The sequence below is a fragment of the Paroedura picta genome, chromosome 8, assembly GCF_049243985.1.
Source record: "Paroedura picta isolate Pp20150507F chromosome 8, Ppicta_v3.0, whole genome shotgun sequence".
Lineage (NCBI taxonomy): Eukaryota > Metazoa > Chordata > Lepidosauria > Squamata > Gekkonidae > Paroedura > Paroedura picta.
The window spans coordinates 57,710,959-57,725,485 of NC_135376.1; the positions used below are offsets into that span (position 1 = coordinate 57,710,959).

At 40.5% G+C, this 14,527-nt stretch overlaps 1 protein-coding gene across 1 annotated transcript in view; it reads left to right on the forward strand.

Annotated features, from left to right (window-relative positions):
• The first annotated feature begins 4,335 nt into the window (after positions 1–4,335).
• The window catches only part of WDR11 (WD repeat domain 11), a 61,121-nt gene continuing 50,929 nt past the window's right edge, over positions 4,336–14,527 (forward strand). The window contains exons 1-3 of the mRNA XM_077349944.1: positions 4,336–4,685; positions 8,084–8,195; positions 8,790–8,943. Coding sequence (XP_077206059.1) covers positions 4,600–4,685; positions 8,084–8,195; positions 8,790–8,943 — 352 coding nt within the window. The 5' untranslated portion in view covers positions 4,336–4,599. The remainder of the gene's footprint in view (positions 4,686–8,083; positions 8,196–8,789; positions 8,944–14,527) is intronic.

Genomic DNA, 14,527 nt, shown 5'->3' on the forward strand with positions numbered 1-14,527 from the left:
TAAAATGATTTGTTGGGTTATGGTTTTGTAAATTGTGTGAGTTTTGTAGCTGGCTTGGATCTGTATTTTAATAAATCATCATTGACTCTGATGTGAACTTGGTCCTGTTGGGTTGGCACTGCTCGGTGGCAATGATTCTGCTGCTGGGCTGGACTTGCCAAAATATTTCCTAGGACATTCTGCTGGGCTTGTATTGCCTTGCTATTTCTCAAACATTCCATTGGAAACAATGGAGGATGGGAGCACCTTCTTTGGGTGCCTATGAAATTGTCCTCCCAGGACAATTTCTTTTTAATTTAGGGGTTATTTTGAGGAGAAGCTCCAGAAGTTATGCTACAATTTTTGTGTCTCTACCTTACCCACCCAACACTGAACAGACTTAGATTTCCCATAGGATATAATGGAACTGAATGGATTTGGGCATCCTAAACCTAGCCAAATCCATTTGCCTTTAGTGATTTGATACCCAAGTCAAATGAGAGAATCCTGGCTCAGTGTGAAAATACCAAATAAAACCTGATAAGGCATTTAGTTGTTTCTTTTCTGGGTCGGCTAAACTGAAGACCCATCGTCGTGAATTTGCAATAGGCTTAGTCGCTCCTTCGTCACGTCAAGGAATGCTCGGTTACACTAAATGCATATCACTATTGATTTCTGCCTTGAAAACCTTATGGGATCACCATAAACCATAAACAAACACATCCCCCACAATCTCAGTAATCTGTAGATCAGTTGTAATTTCAGGAGCTGTCCAAACCTTACCTGGAGGATGGCAACCCTAGCTGCACAGCCCAGTTGTTAAAGAAGAATAAAACAAGTGATATTTTCTTGTTTTTTCATTATCACTTTGTTTTTTTTCACAAGAAGCAATTCATGGTTCATTGAGCTTATATGGCAACAAGTGTCAACAAGAATTTCTGTCATACGAAGAAAGGTGTTGGATGATTTCAGAAATACATTTTCTTTGAGCATAATAAAGGCTTTTTTTCAAATATGAAATACTGGATGTTTTTATAACATACTAAATAATCTTGCTTGCTCATTAAAAGCTTAAAGGGTTACAAGAATTGCCAAAAGGTGAGATTGTGTGTTGGATGAAGTGGTTGCTTCTCTGTGCTTGTGGAGTAAAACAAACATCCCCAGTGTTTTCTATAGCTTATCTCCATAAAATAAAGAACCAATAGAAAAGAGAGGGAGAGTTAATGTAACAAAATGGTGTATCAGCTGGTTCAATTGTTTCTCACCCGTGAACTCATTAGATAGCTTTAAGCAAACAATTCTCCATCTACAAAATTGATATTATTCTATACTGGCCCACCTTAGGATACACTATATAGGATACATACAACCTTTTGGATACACTATATAAATACCATGTATTATTAATCTAATGGAAATAAATGGAACAAAAAATGCCTAAGTCATTTCACTGAAATTTGTTTGCAAAAATCTTAATTTATATTCAACAAATTCTGATTCTGAGTCTTGCACATCACCACTGTTGCTGAAAGAACTGTCAGGTGGCAAGAAACATGTGGTCTGAAGGTGCATAGTATACCACCCCTTGGGAAGTTAAACAGGGCTGCATCTAGTCACCTGGATGGAGACATTCTGAAAACCTATGTACACTACATTGTTTTCTTATGCTGGAAAAAAGACAGGATATAGACATGTAAGAAAATAAGTAAACAAAGGTATCTTCTACTTCCATTCACTAGAGATGTTTAAGAGGCAGATCTCCCATCTTCTAAATACTCTGAACTGAGTAGCAGATGTTGAGTGAAGTTGGTTTAGTGAAGGAAATGTTGGAGTCCTCACTATACAGATTGCCACCCCCTGGGTGGGATGGAGGGAAATGATCAGACCTTTTAATTCCTTTGTGACCCCGTGACACTGGTGGCAGAACAACAGATAGTGTAGGAGTGTAGTGCTGCCCCAAAGAAGTCAAAGTAAAATAAAATATTTAAAATGTAATGATCTGCAATACTTTTGTGCTTTGTGGATCTAACATATCTATAGTGTTACCATTGCCAGTGATCAGTCATAAAAATAGTTTGCTTATAATCATATTATGAGTCCTTTGTCAACTTGTGTTACTATGTACATCTACCAACAGGCTTGCAAGACAAAAGATTTGTGATGTAGGATATCATAGGATTCAAAAGTGTGTTGGGAAAGAAGGATTGTTAATCAGAGCTTTAATTGCTAAAATGGGAGATTCCAGAATTATACTGACAATATAATCCATTTAACCTAGACATTTATCCTGTAGTACCATACAGTGTGTGCAGTTACTACATAATGAGAGGGGAGAAAGGCTTTGGTCCCATGGTAATTCTTTATGATCAGAGGGGTTTTTGTCAAAAGAGAATAACTTCATTAGTGTTGGAATAACAATGGATCACATACTGCAGAAGTGGAGAGATAGTTACAGGGTTAATTCAGTTGCAAAGTAGTTTAATGCATAGAGGGGTTCAGATTGCATAGTAACTATGCCTAGAAGTTTCTTCTTCTAGTTTCTGTTCTGTTCTGGCATTTTGGTTATTAAAAAAATTAAATTTCTGTTTCGATTTCCTCTTTGAATTCTGCTGTCTCTGTGGGGAGGCTGAATGTGTTGGTTTTTTAAAACTTTTGATTCTCTATCCTGGTTTCTTTTGTTTTCATGGAATTATTTGCTTTTAAAAGTTTTGCAATTTGGTTTGCTTGGGTTGGTGTACTGTTTTATTCTGGGGTGTCCTGGAGGTATTTTAGCCCTGAATGGCTTAATATGCACAATATTTCTGTGTTTGGAGTTCCAGAATACAATTTTGTCAAGCCTTAAATATGTTCCACTCCACTACCATTTGTTTAATGCCTGCTCCAGAATGTTCTAGAGGCATTTTGGCCTGGTTAATAAGGCAGTGAGAATTCCACTTTTTCATTTCAAAAATCAGGGAAATGCATTACAGACACTCAAGGACAATATTTTAGAAATACTGAGCGGAGGTTTCTGGAGAGGAGCTGGATAGTTGTTGCTCATGGGTTCAGGAGTGGACAGAATGAGAGGCTTCAAATTCAGTGCCTCTCCCAGGAATATGAAGCTTCACAAAACTTGCTGGGAACATAGGGAGGCATCCTGAGATGTGATGCTGCAAGTATGCCATGTCCCTGTTTAGACTTTCAAAATATTGTTTTGGAGTGCCACTAACACATCCCTCTGGGGTTTTTTTTTGTTTTGTTTTTTGTTTTGCGTTACTGTTATTTGTTTAATTCCTGTTCCAGCCTGTTCCGGGGTGTTCCAGATACATTTTACCCTGGAAAGGGTTAATAAAAGTGAGGAGTTCCACTTTTCTTTTTTAAAATAGTGTCATTGAGTGTCTGTAATGCATTCTCTTGATTTTTGTGGTACTCTTGTTTGTTTAATGCCTGTTCTGGGGTGTTTCAGAGGCATTTTGGCTTGAAATAGTTTAGTAAAGTGGTGAGAGTTTCACTTTTTAATTTCTAAAATATTGTCCTCAAGTGTCTCTAATGTATCTTGCTGCTTTTTGTGGTACTCTTGTTTGTCTAATGCCTGTTCTAGGGTGTTCCAGAGGCATTTTGGCCCAGAATGGGTTAATAAAGGCGTGGGATTTCTGTCCTTTCATTGTTCCCAAGTGCATCCCGCTGTCTTTTGTGGTACTCCTGTTTGTTTGATACCTGTTCAGGGCCGTTCCAGCTTTTACCCGGTCCCTGTTTTTCCTGTGTCACAGAGTAGCCAACCAGTTTTCCTGGGCATAGAAGCTGATGTCTTCCCTTGATGCTGTCTCCTGACGCTGGCAGAGTTTACTGTCTCGGAACACTGAGGTTCTCATAAGTCACCATGTCTAGTAGCCACTGACAGATCTATCCTCTATAAAGATTCCTATTTAAAAAGAAAAAAAATGGAAACTCAAAGAGGGACATAACATTTTTATACGGGGTTTGGCTCTGTTCCCTGCAGCTACTACAGCACTGGCATCCATTACATACATACATACACATTTTGTGCAATGAGACATTACTCAGGTTTTCTGTCACATTTTAGATTTTCTTATACAACTCCAAGCTGTCCCTCTCTGCAACAGTAGCCTAAATAGCATCCCAGGTATGAATGTGTTTTTGGTTTGTTTTGTTTTAAAAAACAGTACATGTAAAATGATTAAATAAATGTCTAAAGCCTTCATCGGGTACTTTTCAGCACACTCAAGTGATTTTCTCATTCGAAAGACGGGCAGGCGGACGTCTTGAGGCTTCGCCTTCTCCTCTTGAGCATGCCCACCGGAAACTTGCACTAGTAAGCAGTTTCTGGAGGAGACCAGAAAGGCAATCGGGTTGCGTGCGGCTGTATAGTTCAGAAAAGAATAAAGCCCAGCCAAGACGAAGTTCCCTTTTGCTGGCAAAAACGCATTCTGAGTGCCGGAACTGATCGTCTCCAGCTGCTGGGGAAACCCGGATCGTTTGGGGGCAAGGATTGGCGACGCTCAGTCCGCAGAGGTCGCTTCCTTCTGCAGTCTCCGGTTGCTTCCTCCTTCCCCAGGCCTGTTGCCCGTGCTGCGAGCCCGTGCTGCCTCCTTCCCTAGGCCTCTCCCCTCCCTCCCAGCGATGCAGCCCTACACGGTGAACATCAAGCTGTCAGCGCGGACTCTCACTGGGGCGCTGAGCCCTCAGAACCGGGGAGCGGCGGATTGGTGAGTGGAGAGGTGAAGGCGGATGGGCGGCGGAGGGCGAGAAGGGTGTCTTGAGGGTGCGAGCCTGCTCGCCAGGCACAGGGGTGTGTGGGGTGCCGGATCTGGTAGGGAGGGGGATTTTAGAGCACTGGCCGATGGGCACGCTAGGGAACGGGGATTCTCTATTAATTGGGGTGAGGAGTGGTGGTTGGACGATAGAAAACAGGAGGGAGAGAAAGACGACAAGGAGGGTATGGGACGCAAAAAGCCTGCAGAATCAGACCAGCAGCCTGTCTAGTTCAGCCTCATATTTCGCAAAGTGAAACTGCAGGAAGTTCAAGGGGCTCCATCTGCCCCTTTCGGTTTACCCCAGGTGGCATGCATATGGCCTCCCCAGCTCTTGTTTTGTTTTCAGGGGTCCCCTGTGCAAGCACCGGGTCATGTCTGACCCTTGGGGTGACGCCCTCCAGCATTCTCATGGCAGACTCAATACGGGATGGTTTGCCAGTGCCTTTCCCAGTCATTACCGTTTACTCCCCAGCAAGCTGGGTACTCATTTTACCGACCTCGGAAGGATGGAAGGCTGCTGGGATTGAACTCCCAGCATCATGGGCAGACAGCTTCAGACAGCATTTCTGCTGCCTTACCACTCTGCACCGTAAGAGGCTCTTTCACAGTAGTATGGCTAGCCTAATAGCCATCATTAGTATCATAGCAGAGTGGGGAATTGGAAGCCCTTACAACATACTTACTTGTTCTGACGTCTGCTTGGTGCCTCTCAGTAGCAGGCATAGAGGTATACTACCGCTGATTATGGAAGTCTCATCCAGCCATTCCCTTTTAAAACCATCAAAGCTACTGGCTATTGCCACATTCTGTGGCAATGAATGGGTTCCACACGTTAAGCATTGAGTGAATTACTGTATTTTTTCTGTTTTGAATTAGTTTCAGAAAGTGATCTTTAGGTATAGTATTGCGGGAAAGAGAGGAAGAGTTAACCTTATCCACTTTCTTCATACCCCTGCATAATTGTGTGAATCTGTATCATGTCTGCCCTTTAAAAAAAAAAAAAAACTTCAATGGGAAGATGTTTTAACTTCTTAATTATTATGGTTGCCCATTTTGTATTTTTCCCAGTTCTATAATATCCTTTTCGAAATGAGGCAGCCAAAACTGTACATGATGGTCCAAGTGTAGCTGCACTATAGATTTATACAGATAATAGATTTTTTAATTTTCAGTCCCATTCCTGAAGATCTCTAGCATAATTTTTTGTTATGAAAAAGGAACATTCATTTGAAATTTGCATTAAGCTTTCCACCACAATCCCCAGATCTCTTTTTTCAGTCAGTCCTTACTGATTCATTTTTGTATATGTAAATACGCAGACGAAGAGTCTCTTGTGGTGCAGAGTGGTAAGGCAGCAGACATGCAGTCTGAAAGCTCTGCCCATGAGGTTGGGAGTTCAATCCCAGCAGCTGGCTCAAGGTTGACTCAGCTTTCCATCCTTCTGAGGTCAGTAAAATGAATGCCCAGCTTGCTAGGGGGTAAATGGTAATGACTGGGGAAGGCACTGGCAAACCACCCCGTATTGAGTCTGCCATGAAAACGCTGGAGGGCGTCACCCCAAGGGTCAAATATGACTCAGTGCTTGCATGACTACTTTATTGTAATTGGTGATCTTGGCCAGTTCATTGTTCAACACTATTTCCAGACCATTTATGAGCACGTTAAACAGTGACTATCATATTGCTGATTTTGTGGACTTCTATAGCATTTTTGCACCATTGTAATCATTTACCTTTACCCTATTTTTTTGTCATTTGACTAATTGGTAACCCAGGAGATATGTATGTTTATCTTGTAATGGCTAGGTTTGTTAAGGTACATTTGGTGAGCTTTAACATTACAGAGACATGGCACCATTTATAGAATATAGGTGAAAGAACCCCAAGAAGGGGATATGGTTGTGAAGTGAATAGTCTACAAAGCAAAGTTAGGTGACTATCACAGTGAAAATGGAAGAATAAAATGTCTGCATTTGGGACAGGTTTGGGTTATGGTAATCAGCCCTCATATGGAGATGTCTGGGAATTTCAATTGATCTCCGAACTACAGAGATAAGTTCCACATGCAAATATAACTGTTTTGGAGGATACTCTATAGAAGTAGTTCCCAAAGTGGGCATCTTGGCTGGAAAGGGGGACAGTGGGGTTTCCTAGGGAGCGCTAAGAGGCAAGTTTGATGCAGTTCACTGAAGATAGGCCCCTTTGGCCATGTTGTTCACATTTACCAGGCTAGAGCCTAGATGCTGGCACATGGCACTCTTAAGATTCTGCCTCATCATAGTGTGGAAATCTGGTGTAAACTACCAGGATTTATAATAAATATACCATTAGTGTGCTAGTCAGACAAGTTAACTGCATTTTGAGAAGCTGTAGTCATTGCATGTGTTTGTCTCTGTCAGTTTTCAAGTTTTTATTATCAAGTCCTTAACATAATTATAAGATAATTATAATGAATGTGATATTTTCCTGTGATGATCATTAAGCATAAATGCAGTTTACTTGACGTGGCTGGTCGCTACAATGGGTGTGTTGCTTACTTGAAAAAAACAATGCCAGATGTCTTTACCATGGGCTGTGTCATTCATTGCCAACATCTGGTTACAAAAAACTTCAGTGATTACTTGCACAAGCCATCACACTGCCATTATATGCAGTGAATAAAATTAAAGCCCATGCTTTCAATGATTGACTATTCTGGAACCTGGTTTGTATGATTGTGAAGAAGGTACCGTATGTTTTGTTTTTATAAAATAAGCAGCAAATACAAACAGGGATGAAAACATAGAATGGGAGTGAGGGGTGCAACAGTAAAAATGACACTGAAAAGAGCACCAGAAAGGTACCATGACCACATAGAACAGAGGCAGATGGTTGTCCTCACTAGAAGATTTCGAAAATAAAATCCTTATTTGAATGGGATATTTGTATTAGAAGAAGAAGAGTTGGTTCTTATATGCCGCTTTTCTCTACCTGAAGGAGTCTCAACGCGGCTTACAGTCACCTTCCCTTTCCTCTCCCCACAAGAGACGCCCTGTGAGGTGGGTGAGGCTGAGAGAGCCCTGATATCACTGCTTGGTCAAAACAGCTTTATCAGTGCTGTGGTGAGCCCAGCTGGCTGCATGTGGGGGAGCGCAGAATCGAACCTGGCTTGCCAGATAAGAAGTCCGCACTCCTAACCACTACACCAAACTGGCTATATAATGACTAAGACTCTGGATCATGATGTCTAATCTTGAAGTCATTGTGTTTTACACAGCTTCTTTGTCTTTGAGCATCCTGTCTGCCACATTTCAGGTGGGTTTCAAGGAAAATCAAGTATACAATAAACAAGTACAATTATCTTTTTTTTAGGGGCTGGCAAGGCTTGATTGCATATGGATGCCATTCTCTTGTTCTTGTGATTGATTCCAAGACAGCTCAGACCCTACAGGTTTTGGAAAGACACAAAGCTAATGTTGTAAAGGTAATTTTTTAAAGCATCTTTTGGGAGTATAGCAAAATCAATATTTTATCATTTAACGTGAAAAAATGTGTAACCTAAGATTAACATATGACTAAAATTAAATTTTAAAGCAGTAATTAGATTGGAGATTGAGGGAGCAGAGTAGGACACAGTGCAGAGAGTTGTATTAAGAATTAGGGAGAAATTCAACACATATACTCCCATACACACACTCCTGTGTGAGCTCTTGCTCTGTTCATGGAATAGGGGGGCACTTATTTTCTCTTGAGTTGCAGCTGTCTGGCATGCTGCATCAACTCTGTTCTAGACATTTCAGGACCTAAGGTTTTTTTTTTGGGGGGGGGGGTTCGTTGGGGTAGGGGGATGGAAGAAGGGAGAGAGATCGGTGAATTAATTCTATTCTGGTCCAGAGATCCAGCCCACTGTGTTATGTATGGAACTAATCATTTGTAAGAAAGTTATGTGGCTGTCAATACTGTAAAATAATCCATTTATTTTGTAAGGTTTTAATGGTGCACTGTTGTCAGTCAAAAAACATATTAGCTGCTTCAATTTATGTTACAAATGGCTGTCCATTTTATTTTATATCTTTAGGTTAAATGGGCTAAAGAAAACTATCATCACAATGTTGGGTCACCTTACTCTCTGCGCTTGGCTTCGGCTGATGTCACTGGGAAGATCATTGTTTGGGATGTGGCTACAGGAGCTGCTCGCTGTGAAATCCAAGAGCACACAAAACCCATCCAGGGTAAAATAACTTTTCTGTTTGTGTTATATTGTGGCTGAACAATAAAGGCACTTACTGCCTAAAAGAAGGAATGATTACAATCAATGATTCTTAAGTATTCAAATATTTGAGCAGTTGTCTTTTATTTACCATATATATATATACTAGCAAGGAAGTCCATTGCAAGCAGGAATGCAATGGGCGCTAGGACCCAGGGGACACAGGGAGGTGCAGATCTCTCTCTCTCTCTCTCTCTGTCTCTCTCTCCCTCTCCCTGCATGTCTTTTGGTGCGCCTTGAAGCAGGAGGCCTAGCAGGTAATTAGGAGGGAAGGAGGGCTGGTGTGCAGTTTGGGGCAGCTCACTCTGTCTCTTTCTTCCTCCATTGCAGCAGGGGTGGCTCTCTCTGTGTCTCTGTCAGCAGCTTGGGGCAGCTCTGTCTGTGTCTCTCTCTGCCTCCCTCTCAGCAGGAGCGATAGGAGGTAATGAGGGCTCGTGTGTGGTCTGGCAGAGCTCTGTGTGTCTCTCTCTGTCTCTGGCGTGTCTGAGAGGATCCAGGGAGAGAGGGAGGGAGCTGCAGAGGAAGGGCCAATCAGGGTGTTACTGGCTGCACCCTGAGTGGCCCTATTCCAACTTGGACAGCCGGACACGTTCCACCCCCAAGGCTGTTTCACAAATATATAGAAGAACCATGGATAAGGATCTTTGTACTGTTGATTTACTTTTAAGTTAATATTTGTGCTTTTGGTGCACATACTGCAGTATTCTACTGGGCCTTTGTTTTGAAGTGTTTAGTAGCTGTGTCCAGGGAGAGAGAAAGCTTAAGTATTATAAAACACATGCTATGGCCAATGAGGCTTTATTTTATTTCTGAAAATAGTTTCATTGTTTTTGTGAAAGTTGGTTTACAGCATATATATTTTTTGAAATATACTGAGCTTTTCTTTGAAGTGTGTATGAAAATATGACATAAGGATTGCTAAATTATTTCATAAGTAGGGCTTTCAGTCCCCCCCCCCCACCATACACACATACACACACACACACTTAATTTTTGCTGCCCTTAAATAATTTACACGAGATCATGGCTTGGATGTTGTACACCTCCCTGAGCCGGTCCACTGGGAGGGTGGAATAGAAATGTAATAAAAATAAATAAATCGAATGGCAATTATGTATTAATTGGGCATATGTGAATTTTTAATCCACCCCCCCCCCAAAAAAAAAGAGATGAAGTCCTGTGTGGCTGACAAATGTCAGTAGAGATTTTCTAAAGGCCATTACTCCCTCCTACTCTAGCTCCTTTGCTTGCTTCCTGCTTTATAATTATGTGTTTACACAGGTGGCTGTCCATCGTTTCCCCTGTTTGAATATGTTTATATGCATATGCTTAATTCTTTATCCCATATTGACACTTTCTGGTTCTAGTCTCATTGCTGAGATGGTATAATAAACATATGTTGCTCTAGATTTATTAAGTGCTCTTATATTTTCATGAATATATTTAATTCAACTTGCCCTCATACTTCTGTTTGTCTAGATTAGTCCTTTGTGGAAAGGGCTACAGAGTCTGCAGAGCAGGACCTCGATTCCATTTCAGTTCTGTTACATATGGCAAACTATGACCCCCCCAGGCATGTTAACAGTTGAGTTTAAGAAGAGAGTCACTCAGTTGCTAGGCAACAGGGTGAATTGGCATTACCTCTGTAGCTGTTTGTCAGCAGGTGGTAGTGCTGGTAAATGAGCACATAATATGAGAGGGGATTGCTTTGGTGTTACTGTAGCATTTAAGCTTGCATACTATTTTTACTATAATTTTATTTATTAGATTTTTATACTGCCCTCCCTTATGGCTCAGGGTGGTTTACATATTATGTCATGGGGTGATACATGGAACGGCCTAAATGTATAAGATAGTCAAAAGTAACATCAACAATAATCTAACAGTGGTTCTAAATCAACACAATTTTAATGGTCTTGGCCAACAACAATATAACAGGAACGGCAACTTAGATAGGGTTCCCAGAGAGGTCAGACTAGGTTTCTGGCGGAGTGGGCTACTGTTAGACGTACACTTTCAAGGTTGGGTAGGTGTGCTTCCTTGCTTGGTCCCTTCCTACCCAGCCACAGGACCTCCGTCTTTGGAAGGTTGAACATCAGATGACTCTGCTTGAGCCATTTTGTCACTCCTTCCAGACAGCTGGCTAAGGTTTCTGGGGGAGAATCGGGGCGGTAATCCATCAGGAGGAAGAGCTGGGTGATAGCAACCCAGCCCAAACCGCCACACTAGCTGAGCAAGAGGGCGCATGAACCTCAAAGTGGGCAAAATTCATGACAACCTTTAGCTTGTGCGCTGTTTCGTGCCCACCCCTAGTCTCCACAGTTCCATGTTCTGGTTAGATGGCTGATGCTACTGAAATGAAGATTTATAATTGAATAATAAAACTACTAACAATAAGTGAAAAGCAGAGTAACCAGGGTTGCAGTATTATCATTTCATCTATTGTGCTGTCACTTCTCCACAAATCTGCAGGACCGTGTTTTCACTGCTGAAACTACAGTTATACCTAAACAACTTGACTATCTGAACCTTACATCACACTCTGGCCATAGTACGTTTTCCAGCTAATACAAACCCAATGGGAAAGGAAGTTAGTAGATGGAAAGTTTATTAAACTGTGAACAAATTATGGTAATTGCATTTCAGTGGCCAGCAGAAAAGAAGAGAGTGAAATGTCTCATGGGAAGCACTGCATCTCTATATTTAAACCTCTGGTTCCTCACTCCCTTCAAAGCAGCAGGGAGCAGAACCAGAGGGTTCAAATGGCTCAGTGTTCTGTTCTTGCTGCTTTCCTTGACAGCAGAAAGCAGGGTTTTAAAGTTGCTCACAAACCTATATGAATGATTTAGTTTGTGGTTCAGCCGAACTGCAGAAATGCAGTTTATTCCCATCCCTAGTGGAGGCTCAGCTGTAGCTTGATGTCAGAGTAATCAGTTAAGATTGAGATCCATAACCAGAAATTTTATTGTGACTTACACTGTGGTATGCTGAGTGGGGTTGTAGAAACCCAAATATGTCTGGTAAATAATAATATTGTGATCTTCTTTAAATTGCATATGTATTTCTTTCCTCAGTAGATATGGAAAGTACACACTGCCTGAGGCAATGTGTGGAGTGGGATACATCCATGTATTGGGAAGGTTGGGATGGTGGGCAAAGGATGTTAAACAGTGTTGCATTGACTCACATGGCCATATTAGAGTTCACATGTTTGCAGCTTCCTCTTTCCAATCTAGGAGAGCAATGTATGTACTTTGTAATGAAGGGACACATGCAGGGACATATAGGCAGTTTATTTTTCGGGTAAAATCGTAATGTGCCTTAGCAGCATGGCAGTGAGGTGACCAACAGCACCATTTCATTCTGGAATCAAACCTGGGTTTGGTATGGAAATGGACTTGGTCACTCTGACTGATTACCAATACCTGGAAGATTATCTTGAACGTCCTGGCAGCTTACTGTACCATTAGTCATGGTTTTCTGGATAGGCTAGTTGGTTTTTGAGAGAGGGTGTTGTAGTTTGGTGATTCTGCTCTTACTTGATACCGGGATGATACCGGGGATTTGAGCACCACTCAGCTTCAGAGCAACAAGTGAGCTTTCAGATGAGCTTTCTGAGGTTCAGCAGAAGATCAGGGAGGTTGCCTCCACTTGTTTTGTTAAGCTGGAGTAAAATTGGAGTATCCCTGAACAGAAAGTGGAAGTAATCTTAAAACTATAAACATGTGAATCTTGGTGGCAAACCAGCAAGCATTTTGGAGCCTCCCCTGAGAAGCTATACACAAAAAAGGAAATATTGTGTTTACCCTCAGCTTTTGAAGACATGTGTTTTAGGTAGGATAAATTAAGTTAGAAATCTAATACATTCATCTGTGTAACTTACATACTTTCCACTTGCAAATGGTCTTAATATCTTTCAGTAAAAAGCCCCAATGGATATATTTTGGCAATCTCCTCAAAAGTTGATGGTGGGAACCTGAGGAAAAGCAATGTATTATACAATTTTTTCTTTAAAAAATATATGTTAATATTCTATGGTATCTTTAAGCTTTCTTGTCGTTTTTTACTGATGAATCTGTACATCTCCTGCTGTTTTTAGTACTAACTGAATCCTCATTATCATCACAGTTGTAGATTGTTTTTATTCCTGAAGTAAAATTCACAGCATCTTGGTGAAATGAAATTTCTGACATGTGCTTTTACAAATAATTGATAGTGTGTTTTCAAAGCTGTCTCATAAAATGTTTCATGACCCAATGTGACTGAAAGATTTTTTCTTTTCTCTAACAATATTGCCTGAAATGTCACTGAAGTAATTTGAATTTTGTTTTGATTGCTTTTTATGATGAAGTGGAAACAATATGATAAAAGCCTAATTTGAAGACACAATAATGAATAACATGTAGGCTTAAGGAGTTTGATTTTTTTTTTTTAGTCCGTGCATGAATTACTACTGGTTTCATTTCTTTTTGGTTCTTCTTCAGTAGTTTATTTGCATATGTTTAATGTTTGGATAGTACTCAATTAAAGTGATTTTGTGTTATATGAAGAGTGCCAAGATTAAGACAGTGCCAATTTATTCCTTCACCCTACTTTAAAATATCTGAAGGCCATTATAATTTAAAATTCTCATCCCATCCAATAATTACTTTCTTTGACATTCATTTTTCTTAGGTCATATTAGTTCCCTTCTTTTTACTTGGGTTTACTTTCCCATTTCCAAGGGTTAAGCAACAACATTTTTAATACCGGCAATTAGTTTTAAGTTATAGGAAATCAATATGGTGGTATGTCCCTGCACTAAAGGGTAGAAACAAGGTAACATTTTCTGTTTCACTGTTCTATATATAACACCATCCAAGGTTAGTTAATCCAACCATTACTAGAGAGCTATCCAGGTCTCTCCTCAGGGGAAAAGATGAAAAAGCTCCTAAGTGATGAAAATAGCCAAATAACTGTTTGTATTGCCAAATTTTGTACTGCTGCATCGAGTTGTACAGCACTTTTATAGGGTAAAGTTGTGTGTGGTTTTTTATTGTCTATACTATCTTTACAGTTGATAATTAGAATTAATTTTAAATTTTTATCAACCATTTTATGTTTCATCAGTTTAATTATCTATTGTATCTCCTTGATATTTTAAGTTCTGTTTTGGTCTGAATGACTGTAAACAATATTCATTCATTCATTCATTCAATATGGTGGGGCAAAGGAGAACCCTTTTAAGTTTCAGGAAACGATGTATGTTGCAATAAACCATAATTGTTACATGATTCTGTTGTTGGTTATTGTTGGTTTGAACCTGTACATGAACTTTTAGTGGATTGCAGTGAAATAGCTTAAGATGGAAGGTTTTGGAATCCTTCAACAGGTTTTTTGGGGGGGTTGGTTACTAGGGTTTAGGCTGTGTCATGTTAGTGATTTCCCATGTGGTGGTATGTATCCAAAGATTTTGATAAAAGAGTCTGTTGGCCTCTTAAACTGCATAGCAGAAGGGCTGAGGATTTTACTTAGAGATTAAGAAGTGCTGATGGTATTTTGAACTC